The sequence below is a fragment of the Schistocerca gregaria genome, chromosome 8 (assembly GCF_023897955.1).
Source record: "Schistocerca gregaria isolate iqSchGreg1 chromosome 8, iqSchGreg1.2, whole genome shotgun sequence".
NCBI lineage: Eukaryota > Metazoa > Arthropoda > Insecta > Orthoptera > Acrididae > Schistocerca > Schistocerca gregaria.
In genome coordinates this window covers 308,413,893-308,432,806 of record NC_064927.1, presented here as the reverse complement: position 1 = coordinate 308,432,806, position 18,914 = coordinate 308,413,893, and the positions used below count along the sequence as shown (strand labels likewise).

The following is an 18,914-nucleotide window of genomic DNA, read 5'->3' as shown; positions in this document are numbered from 1 at the left end:
AGCACCGATGTTCCGATACTTCAGCGGGTTATTCAGAATTTCGCTATTCGTCTGCGCGACATCTTCGCCAATGATGGCAGGCATATCGAACAAGTCATAACCTAAATTCGAATATCTGTAGTGACGTTTACAGGCTGAGTTAAGTGTGCACGCCGCAGTTTGTAACTAATTTTCGTTTTTTCATGTAGTTGAATAATTGTCGACTTGTAAGTATTTCTGCATGAGATAGCTTCGTATACAGTGTCATTGTAACGTAATGAATTAGAACAGACTCGACAATATGAATCACTGCAATAGAAAACGTGTAAAAAAGTACTGACGGCTGTCAGTTCTTTTATTACTTCAAAATTCGACCATTGATCTTGTATTTTTAATTTTTTGTGTATAGCGCATGGTTTTACTTTTTTGAAGAGATGGCACAAAAATGTTGTAGTGCAAATTGCTTACCATATTTACTGTAACAATTTCGTACTTGTAAATGCATTGTCTTTTCGTGATACTTTGGCGTCGTCTGCATTGTCATTGTATAGTAATTAGAACAGATATTCGACGATATGAATAAGTAACACAGAAAACGTAAAAAATATTGTTGGCTGTTACTTCTTATTCCGTTACCGAAAAATCGCAAATAAAGTGGAATCTGAGCTATGATACAGTGCCAAAATGCGCAATACCATTTCTCTTCACATCTTTAAGGCTTCAGTTCCTTGTGTCAAATTGTTAAAATGTCTGTAAAACGCGTATGCACTGTTTCACGGTACTTCTGAAGTTGATCTATCCGTAGCAACGAAGTAATAACAATCAAAATTCGCTAAGGGCTATACGGTTCCAAAATCACGTGGCTTATGCTGCAGCAGATGTTGCGGACGGAATTCTCGCTCTGCACATCCGAATGCTCACTCCACAGATATTTATACTTTGTAGTTCAAATGTGTGTGAAATCTTATGGGACTTAACTGCTAAGGTCATCAGTCCCTAATCTTACACACTACTTAGCCTAAATTATCCTAACGACAAATACACACACACCCATGCCCGAGGAAGGACTCGAACCTCCGCCGGAACCAGCCGCACAGTCCATGACTGCAGCGTCTTAGGCTGGCCGCAGTGGTCGAGCGGTTCTAGGCGCTACAGTCTGGAGCCGCGCGACCGCTACGGTCGCAGGTTAGAATCCTGCCTTGGGCATGGATGTGTGAGATGTCCTTAGGTTAGTTAGGTTTAAGTAGTTCTAAGTTCTAGGGGACTGGTGACCTCAGAAGTTAAGTCCCATAGTGCTCAGAGCCATATGAACCATTTTTTGCGGCGCCTTAGACCTCTCGGCTAATCCCGCGCGGCCATACTTTGTAGTATGACACTCTGTGTGTTTGTTAAGTATGAATTTGTTGTTGTAGTTAAGTTTGAATTATGTTTCGTTGTTGTACTTGCCGAAAAGGATCCACTTCTCTTGGTCCTTTTTTAAAATTTACTTTCTGAACTGGAAAGAGACTCCTATCATATCATTACGTAGCATCTAACTTACTAAATATATTACTATCAACTACATTTGGTATTTCGCTTCCGGCTTGTGGTTGACCAACAGGCGAACACGCTACGTAATTTTGTCCATTCGTGAAACACATTACTTTTTAAATTCTCTCGGCAACGATGGAATATTTGTCCTTGTATTGTATTGACAGGCATAATGTACAGTAATCTTGTATGAAATTGGAACCTTTCAAAGCTGAATGATAAGTTAGCTAAAATGAGTGATATCCCCGGTATGAATAACTGACTTGTCTTTTTCTTTTTCGGTTAATCTTCCCGGTTCTGTGATGGTATTTCGGAATTTTGTGCGAGAGCATACAGCGAAGTGTGAACGAAATCAGAAATCATTTTGGCAAATATACGCTTTCGTCTCGGTTCAGCATTGTATGAATGGATTTAAATTTTTTCCTCTGGTATCATATTCAGTATTCGCTGATTTGTTTGTTAAACTATGTCTTTTGTTTTGGTTTCTAAAACCATTCATTCACACAATCGTTCTTCTTTTACGTAGTTTCTACAAGCGGATACCCTTTTTTCGATATGTTGTACTTGAATCTTTTCTATTCCAGAACATTCGACAACAATTGAGAATATTCGTAGAAGCTCGAGAAAATTATAGAACACACTCGAATTCTTCCGTTGCAAAGTACACTGCTTAACAAAGAAAAGTGAAACACTCAGAAAAGGAGAAGGGAACGAAGAGGCCATATGAGATGTTATTTCAAAGATTACAAGACAGTCAGATTTAAAAGAACTTGGCCATAGACCCACTAATCAGTATGACGTTGCACTCCCCCTGGGATGAATACATGCACTGATTTCGGATGGGAAGTCACTGCCTTCTCTTTTGAGGCAAGCTGGCCCGAAACTGTTGAAACTGGTTCTTCAATATCCCGGATACTGGCACTGCGGCGGAGTTGAGGTCCAAGCTAGTCCCAACTACACTGAAGCGCCGAATAAACTGGTACAGGCATGCGTTTTCAAATACAGAGAAATGTAAAGATGCTGAATACGGCGCTGCGTTAGGCGACGCCTATACAGGGTGAAAAGTATTTAAACCGACAAACTCTGGAAAGTTGTAGGGGACATCAAAACAAATGTTTTTCCCTAATGTCACTTTTTCCTATGAGGATTATTTAAACCGGTGGAGGCCGTATTACAATCTTCAGTTGTAAGCAACTGGTGTCCACCAGTGTAGTAGTGCATTGTCTCTGGTCTCTGTTTACTAATGGAGTGATACACCTGGAGTGAGTACACTGATACGGTTCGTGCGTACTACGTGGTGCACCACAACGGACGAGCTACAGAGCGAGCTTATCAACAACAATATCCTAACCGCCGTATCCCGCATCATTCGACCTTTGCTGCAGTATACCAACGTCTACGTGAGACCGGGCCATTTATAAGATTACCTGGACAGGGACGCAGGCGCACGGTAAGAACGCTGCAATTTGAGGAAGCTGTCTTGCAGCACGTGGAGCGGGAGATCCTTCAATCAGCACTCGTGCAATTGCACGTAACATGGGGACGAATCAGACGAATGTAAGAACAGTCCTTCGAGAGCAATTGTTGCGTCCATTTCACTTACAGCGTGTCCAATCCTCCATAGCACAGTTTTCGCAGTGGTACCTGGAACAGTGTGAAATGCATCTTACATTTCCATCCTCTGTGTTGTTTACCGATGATGGAGTGATGGAGTCTGCAACATGCACAATGATCATGTTTGGAGTGAGGATAAACCACATGCCACGGTTATTAGCGCTCATCAAGTGCTGTTCTTCGTTAATGTGTGGGTCGGTGTTGTTGGGAACTGTTTAATTGGGCCGTATCTGATACCTAGGCCATTAAATGGCGGGCACTATTAGCATTTTCTCGCCAGAGCTTTGCCACAATTGCTGGAAGACGTTCCGCTCTCTACAAGACGACGCATGTGGTTCCAACATGACGGGGCGCCGGCACATTTTAGTCGTCGTTTGCGTCGATTCCTGGACCGACGGTTCCCAGAAACGTGGATTGGCAGAGGTGGTCCTGCACCATGGCCTGCTCGATTTCCAGATATGTCCCCTCTGGACTTTTTTGTGTGGGGAAAGATGCGCAACCTTGTTTACGCAACTCCTGTTGCATCAGAAGAGGATCTGGTTGCCCGGATTGTAGCAGCAGCAGAAACAATTCAGGATACTCCTGGGGTTTCTACCAGTGTCAGACATAACATGATCGACGGTGTAACCTTTGTTTACGTGTCAATGGAGGCATTTTTTAAAATCTACTATAATTGAAATTGGGTTGTGTTAATGTGTTGTCTCTTTGTCATAAAAAATGGGGAAGTGTTTGTTGGTTTAATTAGTCTGCCGCCAGAGAAATCTTCCTCTACCGTTTTAAATACTCCCCATAGGAAAAAATGACATTAGGGAAAAAATATTTGTTTTGATGTCCCCGACAATCTCCAGAGTTTGTCGGTTTAAATACTTTTCACCCTGTATAAGACAAAAAGTGTCTGCCGCAATTGTTAGATCGGTTACTGCTGCTACAATGGCAGGCTATCAGGATATAAGTGAATTTGAACATGGTGTTGTAGTCGGCGCACAAGCGATGAAACAAAGCATCTCCAAGGCAGGGGTGAAGCGGGGATTTTCCCGTACGACCATCTCACGAGTGTACCGTGAATATCAGGAATCCAGTAAAACATCAAATCCCCGGCATCGCTGCGGCAGGAAAGAGTGTGCAAGAACGGGACCAACGACGACTGTTGAGAATCGTTCAACGTGACAGAAGTGCAACCTTTCCGCGAATTGCTGCAGATTTCAATGCTGGAACATCAACAAGTGTCATTCAAAGAAACATTATGGATATTACCTTTCCGAAACGAAAGCCCAGTTGTCTAGCCTTGATGGCTGCACGACACAAAGCTTTTTTACCCCGCCTGGGCTCGTCAACACTGACGTTGGACTGTTGATGACTGCAAATATGTTGCTTGGTCGGACGAGTCTCGTTTCAGATTGCATCGAGCGTACGGTCGTGTGCGGGTATGGAGACAACCCCATGAATCCATGGACCCTTCATGTCAGCAGGTGACTGTTCAAGCTGGTGTAGAATCTGTAATGGTGTGGGGCGTGTGCAACTGGAGTGATATGGGACCCCTGGTGCGTCTAGATACGACTCTGACAGGTGACATATACGTAAGCATCCTGTATGATTATCTGCATCCAATCATGTCCATTGTGCGTTCGGACGGACTTGGGTAGTTCCAGTAGGACATTGTGACACACCACACGTCCAAAATTGCTACGGAGTGGCTCCAGGAACAATCTTCTGAGTTTAAACATTTCCCCTGGCCGCCAAACTTCCCAGCATATCTGGTACACTTTGCAATGTACTGTTCAGAAGAGATCTCGACCACCTCGTACTCTTACGGATTTATGGTCAGCCCTGTCGGATTCATAGTGACAGTTCACTTCAGCACTGCTTCAGACATTACCACGTCGTGTTGTGGCACTTCTGCGTGCTCGCTGGGCCCTTTGCGGTATTAGGCAGATGTACCAGTTTCTTTGGCTCTTCAATGTATGTTCTACCAAGGACTTGTCTGGGAATCTTGCTAGCAAAGAGAGTTCCTCAACAACACACAAAAAGTTCTTCTTAGAGATATGTGTCACCTGTGGATCATCATTGTCCCATTGAAAAATGGAACCACAACACTCTCGTATGAGAGTTAACACGTGAGGACGCAGTAAGTCCGTGACGTACCGGTGTGCCGTCATAGTTCCCTTAGTCACTACCAGCCGTCACCTGAAATCGTACCTGATGACTCTCCTCACGATGGCGCTGGGAGTAACACCGTTGCGCCTCTCCAAACATTGAAAGTATGGGACCTCTCCAGAGTTCCCCGCAGTACTTGCTGACCATGGCCATCCAGTGTAGTGTAGTACCACAGTTCTTCTCTGAACACGATGTGACGCCATTCATCAGCAATCCATGCTTCCCAGTCACAGCACCACTCTAGATGCAGTGGTTTGTATTGTGGTGTTGATGGCAGCCGACACATCTGACGCTTATTTCCTAGTCTGGCTGTTGCTAATCTGCAACCGATGATGCTTAGCCTTGTTCTCGGATGGCAGGCGCACATGTTTAGAGGTTACGATGTGCGTGGTACTATATGGGGATACCCCTTGTGGTGTCAGATGTAGTTGACCAGAATATTGACGTTGAGTATGCCTGCTCTTTCTCATGCTGTTCAGCAGTGGGCCACTGTCACGTACGAATGCCCCACAAATCTGGATACTGTATGTTTCGACCAGCTGGCCAAATGGAGATACACAGTGAGCCCACTTTCACTCTCTCACAGGTGCTGATAACGCTGTCTCACACGAGTATGGGGCATCTCCGTGTCCTTCACAGTCATTTCTCAACATCTGACTCTGTTTGCACCCCTTATATTAAACCCTACGAGGCCCGTAACAACATTAAAGACGACCAACATTAACGCACTATATTGGTCGTTCTACCTGTCACAAATGAGTGCATCATTTATTTACCCGCCGATGGTGTGAATGTGAACGAAGCTACACTGACATCCAACCATGTCTTCTGGGCGCTTCACTTTTTTTCATCAGGCATACATCGATGTGAAAGAGACAGTTGATGTCCCAGTGACCACCACGATGTGAAGACGACCGCTTCAAAAAACAGTTATTATCACCACGGTCACAACAGTTACCACCACAGAACCACTGTAGTGCACAAGATGGAAACGAAGGATAGCAGTGGACACAAAAACCAATGATTGGTGGTGGCTGGTTTTGTAGGTATCGTGAACCTCACCCACAAACACTTTATGTTAGGTATACACAGGGTGCCACATTTATCTCTGCCGCCCCAAATAACTTGCTGTCTACAAGTAAGTAAAAAATATACCAGGGGGTCATGAACTCATATGGTTAGCTTTCTTGTAACTTTGTTCTTTACGAAGATATGAACAGTAGCACTTCTGTTTTAAGTGACAGCTCATGTTTTTTACTCGGTAATCCACTTGGTCTGCTCGAGAGCTGTTCACAGAAGTATCACATGGTACAACTCACATAAGCATGACGTTATTGCAAACTTAATACAAAACTGACTAGAACGCTTTGCAGGAGTAGATTACTGTTTAACGTCTCATCAACAAGGAGGTCATTACAGACGAAGCACAAGCTCTTTCAGAGGAACCATCTCGACAGTTGCCTGAAGCGCTTTAGGAAATCACGGAAAACTCGGACCCGGGTTTGAAACGTCGTCCTCCGAATGCATATCCTGTGTGTTAACCACTGCGCCACCTCTCATTGCAGGTACTCGGCCTAACGTAACTCTTCCACTTGCTGGAGCTGACAGTAAACACATGGAAACAAGGAAAAAGGACACAGGTTATTCAGTTAGCGATCTTCAGTTGAAGGTTTACAGTGTACACCGACGAAGAGAACGTACAAATGCGACTCATCTATGGAGAAAGGAAGTTACCAGAACAGTAACTGCAATAATGTTTTCTCATTTACAAGACTGGCACATGTAGTAAAGTAAAAATGATTTGAAATTATCGTATGACATTGTTGGCCGGGATGCTCCATCGGGGAAGTTCGGCAGCCGAGTGCAAGTCTTACTTCAGTGGACGCCACATTAGGCACATGCGTGCAGGGGATGAGGATGAAATGATGATAAGGACAACACAACACCCAGTCCACGAGAAAATTTCCATCCTCAGCGGGAATCAAACCCAGGCCCACTGCATGGGAGGCAAGCACGTTAGCACAATGCTAAGCAGACGGACTGTAGTAATGTACTTCAGTACCTTCAAACGAAATTTTGTGTGCAGTAACTGCAGTCCTTGACTGAGAACTGTATCATCATCACTTTTCTTTTAATGAGGCTAAAGGCAGGCTTAACGCTACTCAGGTAGAGGAACTCTACAAGAGAGCGATATCCTGACAAGAACCGACCTCCCGACAGATGGTTTCTTGTCCTGTTGTGGCGCTTCAGGAAACGGTAAGTTTCAGCCCCAATCAACGTAATCTGAGAAACACAGACGAAGCCGCTGAAGTTACTATTCCCGCTTCTGTTTCAATGATTCCTCATGTAAGCTCACATCACCTTGAACAGGTATTTGGCATTCCTAAAACCTATGTACATCGCATTCTAATACATCACCAGTTCCACCCTTATAAAGTACATTTATCTCAGTTTATCAGTGGACACAGTAGCCAACCAGAAATTTTCCTCCCATGTTCTTTTCACTGGTGAATATTCATTCTTAGACGAAGAACAGATAAATAGCAATAACACACATAATTAATCCAGCGAAAACCCACGATTGTTTAGAGAGGTGTAACTCCAACGTGTGGCTAGATTTTGAGGAGAGAAGGTGGGATACCGAATAAAAATCTAGGGCATTATTTAAAAAATACGGATTGCTGTTTATATCATCATAACCAACAAAGCTACAAGAAAGGCAGTCATGGTGTTTAGTGTCCCCTGGTAGGTAGCAGGTAAGCAACATCTGCTTGATACCTTTTTTTTATTTTTTTGATGTGGACAAAAAGCTATTTTGGTACATCAAGATGGGACAGCATATATAGAGTACATGTCTAGTATTATTGTAAACTATCTTGGCGCCCGCTGATTCGCACACGTCTAGGTAGCAATTACAACAAAAATAATTTTATAAACATATATTAGACCACTCAGAAATGAATGCGTTAAAGAACTGTTGCTTTTTCTATGCCAATTTGTCGTGGTGACTGTTAAATGGCTTTCTTTGACTTAGTTCACGAACTGCAACACCTTCTAAACGTTTCACGGTAATTAAGGCCGTAGAAGCATGGTCTTTGCCGAATGTACTTTTGACCAAAACGTGATTCTGGTAGCTGGAATAGGAGTTTCTTTTTTTTTAATTCCTGCCTTTTGGTTTCCTGTGGCAACACTTCAATAGAAACTTTCGTCCCCTAATACACATTTATAACAGAGAGGTCTCATACCATTTTTCATTGATTTAGCTTTAAAACTTATTCCGTATAACAATATACTTTTTAAAAAAAATTTCATCTACTATTTCACCCCCCTCCAGAGGTTGAATTTCCAAAAACAGTGAAACACTTACTCGTATTTTTTATGTTTAACTGTGAAGAAACATTCGATTTCTCATATATTTAGATTCAAAAATGCTTTCATAATGAAATATTTCCATAAACACTTTCACCCCGTTAATGACTGATTTCCGAAAACGTTGAAACGCGTATTTTACTTATTTCTAACCGAGAAGACAAATATAAATTTTCATAGATTCAGCTTTAAAAATGTTTTCGTTCCCTATTTCGCATTTTTGGGCATTCAACTAGAGGAAGTTGAATGCCCAACGAAACTGGAACACTTATCTTTTACATCTGACCGAACATTCAAATACCAATTTCAATACATGCTGCATTAAAGTGCTTTATTAGTTTTTTAATAGTAATTTATTTTAAAAAACTAAGTTTTTCCTTCAGTAAGAATTGTTGTTGTGGTCTTCAGTCCAGAGACTGGTTTCATGCAGCTCTCCATGCTACTCTGCCCTGTGTAAGCTTCTTCATCTCCCAGCACCTATTGCAACCTATATCCTTCTGAATCTGTTTAGTGTACTCATCTCTTGGTCTCCCTCTACGATTTTTACCCTCCACGCTGGCCTCCAACACTAAATTGGTGATCCCTTGATGCTTCAGAATATGCCCTACCAACCTATCCCTTCTTCTAGTCAAGTTGTTCCACAAATTTCTCTTCTCTCCAATTCTATTGAATACCTGCTCGTTAGTTATGTGATCTGCCCATCTAATCTTCAGCATTCTTCTGTAGCACCACATTTCGAAAGCTTCTATTCTCTTCTTGTCTAAATTATTTATCGCCCACGTTTCACTTCCATACATGGCTACACTCCATACAAATGCTATCAAAAACGACTTCCTGACATTTAAATCTATACTCGATGTTAACATATTTCTCTTCTTCAGAAACGCTTTCCTTGCAGTCGCCAGTCTACATTTTATATCCTCTCTACTTCGACCATCATCAGTTATTTTGCTCCCCAAGTAGCAAAACTCACTTACTACTTTAAGGGTCTCATTTCCTAATCCAATTCCCACAGCATCGCTCGATTTAATTAGACTACATTCCATTATCCTCGTTTTGTTTTTGTTGATGTTCATCTTATGTCCTCCTTTCAAGACACTGCGCATTCCGTTCAGCTGCTCTTCCAGGTCCTTTGCTGTCTCTGACAGAATTACATTGTCATCTGCGAACCTCAAAGTTTTATATCTTCTCCATGGATTTTGATTTCTACTACGAATTTTTCTTTTGTTTCCTTTACTGCTTGCTCAATATACAGATTGAACAACATCAGGGATAGGCAACACCTCTGTCTCACTCCCCTCCCAATCACTGCTTCCTTTTCAAGCCCCTCGACTCTTATAACTGCCATCTGGTTCCTGTACAAATTGCAAATAGCCTTTTGCTCCCTGTATTTTACTCCTGCCACCTTCAGAATTTGAAAGAGAGTATTCCAGTCAACATTGTCAAAAGCTTTCTCTAAGTCTACAAATGCTAGATAGGTAGGTTTGCCTTTTCTAAATCTATTTTCTAAGATACGTCGTAGGGTCTGTACTGTCTCACGTGTTCCAACATTTCTACGGAATCTAAACTGATCTTCCCCGAGGCCGGCTTCTACCAGTGATAATTATCACAAGTTAAATATTTACGTGGTTGAATTACGTGCCCAAATGAACTTTGCTGCTGAAACAATAAACGGTTCACGAGTGGCGACGTAGCTCGGCTATGGGGACAGTGGCGCCCACCTGGAGCAGCGTCTCCCTGGACAACGAGTAGAGGCCGCAGACGCGGATGACGAGCGCCTGCGAGGAGCGGACGCAGAAGACGATCAGCAGCCGGCGGAAGCGGCCGTCTGCGGCCGGCCAGTCGCAGCTGAACGCCGACGCGGGCAGCCGCTCGCTCTGAAGCAAACGCGGTACCAGGTAACACACGCAACAGCTCAGCCACTCACACATGAGTCACCACATATTTTGTCAAACCTGCAAGATTGTCATGTGTTTGGTACAGCATCTTACTACATTTACAATTACATCTTAATAGTCGTGGCGGAGGGTACTATGCACTGTGTCACCTAATCGTTCTCCTGCTCCAGCCGCGAATGCTCCTCGGGAGAAAGGACGGTGACATTCGAATACCAAAGTTCCAACAAAACTAAAAGATTATACAGTGTGTAAAACCGAAGAGGAAAAGAAACTGATACACTTGACTGGTATCGTTTAGGGCCCCCGTGAGCAAACAGAAGTGCCTTAACACGACGTGGCATAGACTCGATTAATGTCTGAAGTAGTGCTGGAGGGAACTGACACCATGAATCCTTCAGGTCTGTCCACAAATCCCTAAGAGTACGAATCGGTGGTCAACAGAAGTGTATAAATTCAGAAGAGTGTTCGAGGCTCATTGTTTTCACCAATAATCATTAAAACTTGTTTGTTGTTAATAATGAATTTGGTAAAAGTTTACCATATTTTGTACTGTGTGCCATCGGGTTCCCCTAAACGGCAGGCAGCACCGCATATCAGCCACGCTATGAGGGAAACAAACCAACAGCCAAACAGGCGAAGACATCAGGTAAACACGCCGAAGATTCCAGTCGATTAATAGGAACCTTTCCTTGCAGAGGTCGCCGCGACATATCCGGCCACGGATTCATACGCCGTGTTTCTATTAGCTCCAGCTCACTAGATAGGCCAAGCCGGTCGACGGCAGACCAGACTTCGTCCGCGGCTAATTTCAACCGCTACAGCAGATTGTCCGAGAAGATATCACCGAAGCCGCTGTAGTGCATCTCCGTTCGAAATACCAGCCGACCGAGAGGAACCACATTTCTGGCTAGATCGACGGACGTCTACATCTATTGTACAGCCAGCTATTGTATTGTAGAAGAAGTTACCTCCAATAAACTGTTGGAGAATACAACATATTTGTTATTTGATTTCTTTTCTGGAATTCTTGTTTTCGGTTCCCAATTAGTTTTCACTTAATTAAATTTTTAATAATAAATGAGTAGAGTATTTCAATTGACTGGTAAGTCATCTGTTCTCAAAAGAAAATTTACTGTACCCATATGGGACAGCTATAGCAACGTTGCATTAGTCGGTTTTTATTAAACTTTTTTAACTCTAAACATCACACTGAAAAATAATAAACTTTACTGCAAATGAGAAACAATAGAGATCCCAACAGGTCAGTTTAATTTGGGAAACTTGGAAAAATTTATTCATTCGAAAAAGCCTAATATTCACAGGAAAGCAGACGAAATTTTAAATAGAGTTGTCACTGCGAGTGACGTAAAATTTTTTATGCATATAAAGGGCAGTATTGGTTGTGTACTAGGATTTAATAATCAAATTATTGAAGCTAATGAAAAGACTGTTGCTTAAGATGTTCCTAAAATTATTCCATTCGAATTAATAAATATAAATTTTAATTTGGTTTATGGGGTGAAACTTCCTGGCAGATTAAAACTGTGTGCCCGACCGAGACTCGATTTCGGGACCTTTGCCTTTCGCGGGCAGGTGCTCTACCATCTGAGCTACTGAAGCACGACTCACGCCCCGTACTCACAGCTTTACTTCTGCCAGTATCCGTCTCCTACCTTCCAAACTTTACAGAAGCTCTCCTGCCAACCTTGCAGAACTAGCACTCCTGAAAGAAAGGATATTGCGGAGACATGGCTTAGCCACAGCCTGGGGGATGTTTCCAGAATGAGATTTTCACTCTGCAGCGGAGTGTGCGCTGATATGAAACTTCCTGGCAGATTAAAACTGTGTGCCCGACCGAGACTCGAACTCGAACCGAGATTATGAAGAAACAATGTGGGAACAGTAATTTTTACATGGTCGTCAAGTGTTGGACATTCTATTCTTTGTTGGGCAAACCGTACCCAAGCTTTGAGTTGAAGATGTGACAACACTTCCAAAAGAAGGAAAAATTGTCGTAGAATCGATGGAAATTCGTGTTTCTGTGGTTAAATTTGAACCAGGATACTTGTTGAATTAGAGTAAGATAGACTTAAAAATTCGAAAATTCCCATAACTTTCTTTGAACTATAAACTCTAGAGATTGCTGGATTGGATGAAAAGAGAAATTTTGAGTTAGGTATTACAAATTTCTATTACTATGCAGAATTTGATACACCTTATTTCAACTTAATTGTTTTCCAGACTAAAAGGAAAAATAATCATTTAGTTGACTCTTCCTTATTCGATCATGTTAAATTACAGAATATCTGTGTTAAAAAAGGGAGAAATGAAGTTTTTCCTCAAGAAATGTGGAATCTAGATCCACCAAATAATTATCTAAAAGCGTATGACGCTTTCCTAGATTTTAACAGAACTACGCAATTGAATGGCGCTGTTAATGCGAGTCCGTTCAATTTTATTGAAAATTATCCTAATATGTCATAAATATGTATAGGAGAACGAATGTGTTAGCTACACAGAAAACTACAAGCCCCTTTCAATGACAAAATTCCGAACGATACAATTGCATATTTAGTAAAGTATGGTAAAAAACTTTTGACATACGATTCACAACAGAATTATGGCTGAAAATTTTTAATATTATTATTTTTTATCCTATATAAATGGGTACTCTACTGAAGAAACTAAGTAATGCAAGCAATTCTAATTTGTTTAAAAAATTAGTGAGCTAGAAGTAAATGAGTTGTATTACATTACTGATTGTGAACGTTTAAAAACTAGATATGGAGAGAAAATTTGTATCGAGCTCGATAATAAATTTAAAATTATTTTGCCAAGAAGGTTTAATAAAATAATAACTGACTGGGGCTTTCAATTTTTTAAAGATGGATATATTAAACTAAAATATAAAGGAATGAAAAAAAATTGTATCGAGCTCAATAACAAATTTAAAATTATTTTGCCAAGAAGGTTTAATAAAATAATAACTGAATGGGACTTTCAATTTTTTAAAGATGGTTATATTAAACTAAAATATAAAGGAATGAAGAAAACTAAATATATTGATAACGAATTTCACGATCTGGGGTTTGTTGTATGATTTTGTTATTGATTTAATTTTTTATATTCTATTTTGCGGGTGGCCGGGTTTGCTCGCTAAATAGCCTCTGCAAAAAGTGTTTAAAAGTACACCAAATGTACCCAATTACTACAGTCGTACGTAAAAATCCCCACTTCATTGCTATCTTGGAGGTGCTGTATCTCATCGCTCGTGCCTCGACTACAACACCACGTTCAAACCCACTGAAATCATGGTAGCCTGCCATTGTAGCAGCAGTAACCGATCTAAAAGCTGCGCCAGATACTCGTATAGGCGTTGCCGACCTCAGCGACATATTCTGACTGTTTACATATCTCTGTATTTGAATACGCATGCCTATACCAGTTTCTTCAGCCCTTCAGTGTAAAACAAACGTTATTGACATTCAGCATCTTTATTCTTCATGTCCACACGTTTATTTCTCAACAAGCAACGCTGGCAACGAGAACATTTCTCCCAACAGGAGATTTGTTTGTTGATACTGTTACTGTGGAATGTTTGACTTTGTTGACAGAGCCCCATTCTCATCTTGCTTGCACCACTTCATCATTATCAAAGTGAAGTCCTCGAAGGTTTTCTTTAAGTTTGAGAAAGAGATGAAAATCGGACTAGGCTAAGTCAGGACAATATAGAGGATGATCGGTGACAGTGAACCTAAGGCGTGGGATTGTTGCGGACGTCGCAGCGCTCGTTTGTGGTCTCAAACTGTCATGCTGAAGTAGAGGGGGCTCCATGTATGGATGAACTCTTCGAGTTCGTGCTTTCTGTTTTCTGAGTGTCTCGCAGTACCTTGTGGAGTGTAGTTGGTGCCTTTAGGCATGAATTCCAAATAAACAGCACCTTGAATATCTAAGAACACTATGAGCACGAATTTGGCTGCTGATGACATGGTCTTGAACTTTCTTGGTGTCGGTAACTCTTTGTGGCGGAACTCCGTTAATGCTTTCTTTTTCGGGATGAAAATGGTGAACCCAGTTTTCAACACCCGTCACAATATTCTTAAGGAACCCATCACTCTAAGGCTCGTAACACAAAAGGAATTGTTGACAGACGTCCAGCCTCCTCTGTTTCATGTAAGGAGTGAGCATTCGAGGTACCAACTGTGGACACAGTTTTCTGTGTCTGAGTTCTGCAATGATGGCCTGTGTACGCTCACGTGATATGTCACATTTGCTTGAGAGCTGTATCTGCGCTATCTGTCGGTTTTCACAGTGGAACCTCGTTTGTCTGGAACAGATCGAACCGTAGGTCATTCGGATCATCGAAAATCTGGATAATACGAAAATTCAGAAACATTATAATAACACTGGTTAAATACCATAAACACAGACTCTGTATTTGTTTTCAGATAAATAAACAAATTAGGCATTACTTTCACTCAGATTTTGATACGATATCGAAAAATCACGGCGATATTTATACACTGAAACAATCAAGTTTCTTTTCAGCCCGATTCGTGTGTCGTCTATGTGCACTACTGTCGGGCAGGCGTATCGTCAGCTTGTTGTTGTTGCTTTTGCCTGGCATTCCAAATAAACTACTATTTTGTCCAGCTGCGTTGCTGCCTCTATGTGTGTCACAATGTCTTCAGACAGAAAGCTATCCCCGTCAGTCACTGACTACTGACCTATTTCATGTCGATCTTTCCATGTACCCCTGGCTGGCTAGTAAGTTAGGATCACCAATAGAGAGCTTCTTGTTTAAATGTATCGAGTTTTCCCGCAATATCTGGCCCAAATTCGGCATGCCATTCTCGCTATTTGCACTAAACCACACGAAAATTACTCCATCTAGAAACTCATTCTTTGTTTTTTTGGTCGTCCTGCGACTGCGTAACGTCTAAACTGTCCTTTTTTACTATTTTGAAACAAAGCTCTCAAGTTTTGTTCCATTAGTTCCAAATCATACACCTTTAAGGATCAAACTCTAAATGCGGCAACAATGTTTCTCATCAGATGTTCTTTAATCATCATATGCAGTACATCTAACTTTTTGTCCACGGTCATCTCTTTGAAGGCCACGCGGTTCTGGGCGCTTCAGTCCGGAACCACGCGACTGCTACGGTCGCAGGTTAGAATCCTGCCTCGAGCATGGATGTGTGTGATGTCCTTAGGTTAGTTTGGTTTAATTAGTTCTAAGTTCTAGGGGACCGATGACCTCAGATGTTAAGTCCCATAGTGCTCAGAGCCATTTTTGAACATCTATTTGATGTTATTTACCACTACCAAAAAACGGGAGCATTTCTATGCAACTCAATATTAGCGAATTAACAGACACCTAAACTATACTAAGTGATTAAAAGTATCCGGAAACCTGGCTGAAAATGACTTAAAAGTTCGTGGTGCCTCCATCGGTAATGCTGGAATTCAATATGGTGTTGGCCCACCCTTAGCCTTGATGACAGCTTCCACTTTCGCAGCCATACGTTCAGTCAGGTGTTGGAAGGTTTCTTGGGAAAAGAAAGCCCATTCTCCACGGAGTGTTGCACTGAGGAGAGGTATCGATGTCGGTTGGTGAGGCCTGGCACACCCCAAAGGTATTCTATGGGATTCAGGTAAGGACTCTGTGCAAGGCAGTTCATTACAGGGATGTTACTGTCGTGCAGCCACTCCGCCACAGGACATGCATTATGAACAGGTGCTCGATCGTTTTGAAGGATCCAATCGCCATCCCGGAATCGCTCTTCAACAGTGGGAAGCAAGAAGGTGCTTAAAACATAAATGTAGGCCTGTGCTGTGATAGTGCTGCACAAAATAACAAGGGGTGCAAGCCCCCTCCATGAATAAACGACCACACCATAACACCATCGCCTCCGAATTTTGCTGTTGGCACTATACACCCTGGCAGATGACGTTCACCGGGCATTCGCCAACCCACACTATGCCATCGGATCGCCAGATTGTGTACCATGGTTCGTCACACCACACAACGTTTTTTCACTGTTCAATCGTCCAATGTGTACGCTCTTTACACCAAGCGAGGCGTCGTTTGACATTTACCGGCGTGATGTGTGGCTTATGAGTAGCCGCTCGACCATGAAGTACAAGTTTTCTCACCTTCCGCCTAACTGTCGTAGCACTTGCTGTGGATGCAGTTTGGAATTCCTGTGTGATGGTCTGGATAGATGTCTGCGGTCTCTATCAGACAACAGACGAGTTCGGTCCTTACGCTTTTGGGCTGTACGTGTCCTTCACGTTTCCATTTCACTATCACATCGGAAACAGTGGACCTAGGGATGTTTAGGAGCCTGGAAATCTCGCTTACAGACGTATGACAGAAGTGACACCCAATCACCTGACCATGTTTGAAGTCTGTGAGTTCCGCGGAGCGCCCCATTCTGCATTTTCACAATGACTAATGGCTACTGAGGTCGCTGCTATGGAGTACATCTACTTCTACATCTACATGATTACTATGTTATTCACAACGAAGTGCCTGGCAGAAGGTTCAATGAACCACTTTCATGCGTTTCTCTACCGTTCCAGTCTCGAACGGCGCGCGGGAACAGCGAGCCGCCGGCCCATGGTGGCCGAGCGGTTCTAGGCGCTACAGCCTGGAACCGTGCGACCGCTACGGTCGCAGGTTCGAATCCTGCCTCGGGCATGGATGTGTGTGGTGTCCTTAGGTTAGTTAGGTGTAAGTAGTTCTAAGTTCAAGGGGACTGATCACCTCAGCAGTTAAGTCTCATAGTGCTCAGAGTCATTTGAACCATATTGAACAACGGGCCCTGATTTCTCTGGTTACCTGCAGTGTCACTTAAACATCGATGGTTGAAACATCCGATATTATCAATAATATTTTTAAAAAATTACGATGTTTCGATTAACTATCGATAGCGTCGAGCAGGTATTTGAAATGAAAAATACCTTTCTAAGGATTTTTATATCTTAAAATACAACAACAGAAAATATGCAAATTTTGTTTAATAAAAGGTCAGGTATTTAAATTCTTTTCCTTCAGTCTGTTGTTTGAAATACGGCATTAAAAGATACCCTCAAGGTGTTTAAATTCCTTCCTTTAGTCTGTTGTGTTTCTAAGTAATTGTTTATACTGCCATAGAGAAAAACCTCTCTGCAGCAACTGAAGTCGCTGGACACCGCAGAAATGTAAAGGCCATTACACGTAACATACTATTACATTTTGTACAATATTCTAATACAAAAGCATGCTTGTCTATTATAAGTTTTTCAAAATCTTGATGCAGGTCAGTTATGGATCACTGACTGGTGAAACGACTTCGAAGTTACGCTGTTGCTAATTGGGCAAAAAAAGTATATCATCCGGTTTAAAACTGTTAGACGTATCATTAAACGTATAATCACAGCTAATGGACGGTTTTGTTTCAGGTATTATTCTTGTAGTTATGCGATGATAGCAGGATACTCTTTGTGAAGTATTCTTGCAGCGTTCTCTGCCTCTTGAAATATCGTAAACAAGTTTTTAAACCTAGGATCTAGTAATGTCACAAGCATATTAACAGTCAATTTGTTAAATTGTTTCACTCTTTCATTGACTGATTTAATCAAGGAATCCAGAACACTTCGTCCTTCATTAGTTGTTAAGGTGCTTTACGAGTCTGAAAACTTTGCATAAATACCTCGTATAATAGATAATTAAAGATGTGGTGATGTATGACTTCCCTGAGATCGTTGCTGTTGCTATTTCGAAAGGTTGTAGAAGATATATTATCTATTGTGCAGCTAAGTAATTTTCTGCTGTGAGGGTAGGTAGTGTTTTTGAACTTCCATTTATGCCAATCTCAAGCTTACTTCATACTTTCAAAATTCTTTTGGGTGTGTGGAATGAGCTGTTCCATCCAGCCGGCCCCTCTTTAATCAGTCTCAGTTCTTTTTTGTTTGCTCTTTTTGAACATTGCGCAGTATGTCACTGGCTAGTGTAGAGTTAGAAAAGGAAGGCACAATAGCCTTTGTTTTCAATAAAATTTTGAAAAATGTTTCTGCTTTGAAACAATTTTGTACTGTTTAGTTGATGCAGTGGGCTATTCAGGGTGAATGTCGAATTGTTAAGATTTAGGCAGGTTCTTCGTAACTGGAGCATTGCCTGTAACCCACTACTACTGTCTTATTGTATTCTAATAAGATTTGTTGACGTGCTGAAAAAAATGCAACGTTAACGTAACCTGCCAATATATCCGAAATTTTGCACAATATTGTCAAAAAAATTCCTATTTTCAACGTTTTGTTGCCTGAAAAATTACTTTCACATATAAAAAAGTAATTCTCATAAAAATTGGGCCAATATATTACTTG

General features: G+C 41.7%; 1 protein-coding gene across 1 annotated transcript in view; it reads right to left on the bottom strand.

Annotated features, from left to right (window-relative positions):
• LOC126285162 (odorant receptor 59a-like) overlaps nt 1-18,914 on the bottom strand; it is a 103,207-nt gene that overhangs the window by 29,402 nt on the left and 54,891 nt on the right. The window contains exon 6 of the mRNA XM_049984473.1: nt 10,368-10,523. Within this exon, the coding sequence (XP_049840430.1) occupies nt 10,368-10,523 (156 nt within the window). The remainder of the gene's footprint in view (nt 1-10,367; nt 10,524-18,914) is intronic.